Source organism: Egretta garzetta, unplaced genomic scaffold (assembly GCF_000687185.1).
Source record: "Egretta garzetta isolate BGI_Z169 unplaced genomic scaffold, ASM68718v1 scaffold321, whole genome shotgun sequence".
Classification (NCBI taxonomy): domain Eukaryota; kingdom Metazoa; phylum Chordata; class Aves; order Pelecaniformes; family Ardeidae; genus Egretta; species Egretta garzetta.
The window spans coordinates 469443-472191 of record NW_009258756.1 but is presented as its reverse complement, the minus strand read 5'-3'; the positions used below and the strand labels follow the sequence as shown (position 1 = coordinate 472191).

Sequence of the window (2749 nt, the reverse complement as noted above, 5' to 3'; positions counted from 1 at the left end):
TGAAGGGTACGATCCAGATGCTGGGGTGGTCTCTCCTAAGGAGGCCTCCTCCTGCGGTATGGGGTGATGTTCAAAGAACTTGGAGACAAACAGCAAACTGTGAGGCAAGAACAAAACAAAAACAACCTAACTTGTGCAAAACCCAGAAGCTTCACAATATAACACCCAGAGACTGGGGGGGGGCCACACCTAAAAAAATTCTAAATTCTAAAATAAAGACTACACTAATACATCATTAACCTTCAAGTTTTGTTAAAAATACTATTTGCTTGACCAAGGGTCAAAAGATCATGCCTTAAACATACCTTTGTGGTAAGTAATTATTTAATCTTTTAGTTGAAATTGCAAACATCTGGTTCCTCAAGAATGCACAACTTAGACCTGTATGTTGAGTACACGAACTTATTTTAATGTTCGCACTGATGCAATGCCAAAAACTAACTGGACAGAACTATGTTATCCATAAGCCCTGAGCACATAGTCTAGAGGTGCCCAAGGAAAAAGTTACAAATACCAACATAAGCAGAAATTAAATTTATCCTTGGAGGAAAACCTAGCATTTTAAATTATTCCTTATATGAAAGTCTATTTAAAAGACTTAATCGCTTCCGCTGAAACCAATCAAATAGAACACAGGGTCAGTGTACACCAGGTCCTTAACCTGCATCAAAGACTTACACAAATAGATCAATAATTAAATTCAAGAACACATGACTGTTTGGGACTTCCTCTTTTATGTTTCTCACCTAGGCATCAAACTCACCAATGGATTTATTTTCAATCGCTGCAAAACCAACTGCAATTTCACCATATTAAACTAGTGTCTCTTAACATTTTTTTCAGGCTGAAGAGAATAAACCCGCATGTAAACCCACGTCCAAGGGCCCTAGCCATCACATAATAAAGAACCAGTTTTGATTAAGAATAACAACTATGAACAATGAGAAGTCTGTCTGATACAATCAAATGCTCAGCCACCCCATTCATGCTTCAAAGAAAGCATTTCATAGTCCAGCAAAAAAATATGAACTGGTTGTCTGAGCTAGCACAGAGAGAATATGAATTATGCAGTCTCACAAGAACAGTTGAACTCCTGTATTTTTTTCAGGCACCTCCTCTGACTTCCTGAATTACAGATTTAACATAAGAAATCACTGACAGCATTAAGCTTATCAAAAGGCTCAACTCGAAAACCAATTTTGATTACTTACTCAAGTTGGTCATAATTAACACACATCAGTGGCACTTCTGTACTACAGCGCTGGTGAAATTTGTAGCCACATGTCTGGCACCGGAATCCCTGGAAAAGCAGCTTTCGACAAAAGTCGCAGAATGCTAACGTGAAGAATGTTTTTCGTACCTACATTGTCAAAAATAATCATAGTTAAATAGAGTCCTCCTGTAAGCCTAAGGTAGGCTATTTGCTTTTACTTCCCTCAAATACACTTACAAGCCTCTTTTTTGATGCTGGAGCTACAGTTTTATATAGCAAACAGATTTACATAAAAGATCGTCTCCTTTTTGAAACAGTCTTCATGCATTAAGGTTTTCTTTCAACTATTCATGAGAATTAATGCTTCATTTCATTAGCAGTGAGAAAAACAGCAACAAATCTGAAGCAAAACAGCGCACTATTATCATGCTAGAGACAAACATTCAGAATTTAATTGGATACAACCTATAAAAACAAAAGCTGCTGAAAGATTATCTCATCTTCTAATTTTTCCAGGAGCCAAATGACATTTCTTTCCAATACTCACAGGACTGGAAATACACATATGGCTTATATATATGGCTTCTATGTATGGTTACATATATACTTTTAATTTTGACTACTGAAACTCAGAAACATCACAAAAGGGTGATATTTTATCCCCATATTATAGGGGGGGAAATGATTGAGTTTCATTTTCAAATTTAGCAATATTTGGCATACAACCACATTCTAGTTGTATTACTACATCTAATAATCAAAATTTCAGAAGGTTATAAAAAAAGTATTAAGCCTACTAGACTTTCATCTAACTAGTCATAGCCAAACTAGCTTGTTTGAGTAAAATAGTTTAAGCAGCTTGCAAATAGAATTTTGGGGTTTTATTTAAATTAAAGGTCTTTCTTCTCAATGTGAGAAACATTATTTCCAGGATTTTGTATGTAGCTGGAACCATTTAGATGGATTCTGTTTAGCAGCTTCCATTTACTTGGTGCCTTATCAGGTCAAAACATATTTGTGCACTAGCATCACTGATGATGTCAGCACCGCTCTGGGAATAGTTAGTTCATTAGTTAATTGCTGCTGCAGAGCCAGCAGGGAGGCCCAGAATACATTTTATAGATACAGCAATACAAAAATAGTAGATTATTATTACAGCTCTGCAATGCAGTGCTGATTTAAACCCCCTACATTTATAGATTTTAGAGGGTGTATTCCAGCCAAACGTGAAAGTTTTAAGGGCAATCAAGTACTCTAACATCACTTATTTCAATTACAATTTTATCTAATTCACTTAATTAAAAACTTCTTTCACAACCCCCACCACATCCCACAGATACAAAATATTATTGAAAGTTGCTGAGTTTGAAAGTACAAAGTCGGTTTAACCCTACTCAACATTTCATAAAAGCCAGTACATACAAAATTGTGTGTCGTGAGTGGCACATTCTCCAAGACTTCCACATGCAACTCCTCTCCCGTGAGCCAGGAAATGTCAGTGTCCCAGCCAATTGGCTTCTTCTCTCTAAAGCGTAA

General features: G+C 36.4%; 1 protein-coding gene across 1 annotated transcript in view; it reads right to left on the bottom strand.

Annotated features, from left to right (window-relative positions):
- The window catches only part of BRAF (B-Raf proto-oncogene, serine/threonine kinase), a 78982-nt gene that overhangs the window by 33644 nt on the left and 42589 nt on the right, over positions 1-2749 (bottom strand). The window contains exons 5-7 of the mRNA XM_035888947.1: positions 2636-2738; positions 1212-1360; positions 4-97 (exon numbers count right to left, since the gene is read on the bottom strand). Of these exons, the coding sequence (XP_035744840.1) occupies positions 4-97; positions 1212-1360; positions 2636-2738 (346 nt within the window). The remainder of the gene's footprint in view (positions 1-3; positions 98-1211; positions 1361-2635; positions 2739-2749) is intronic.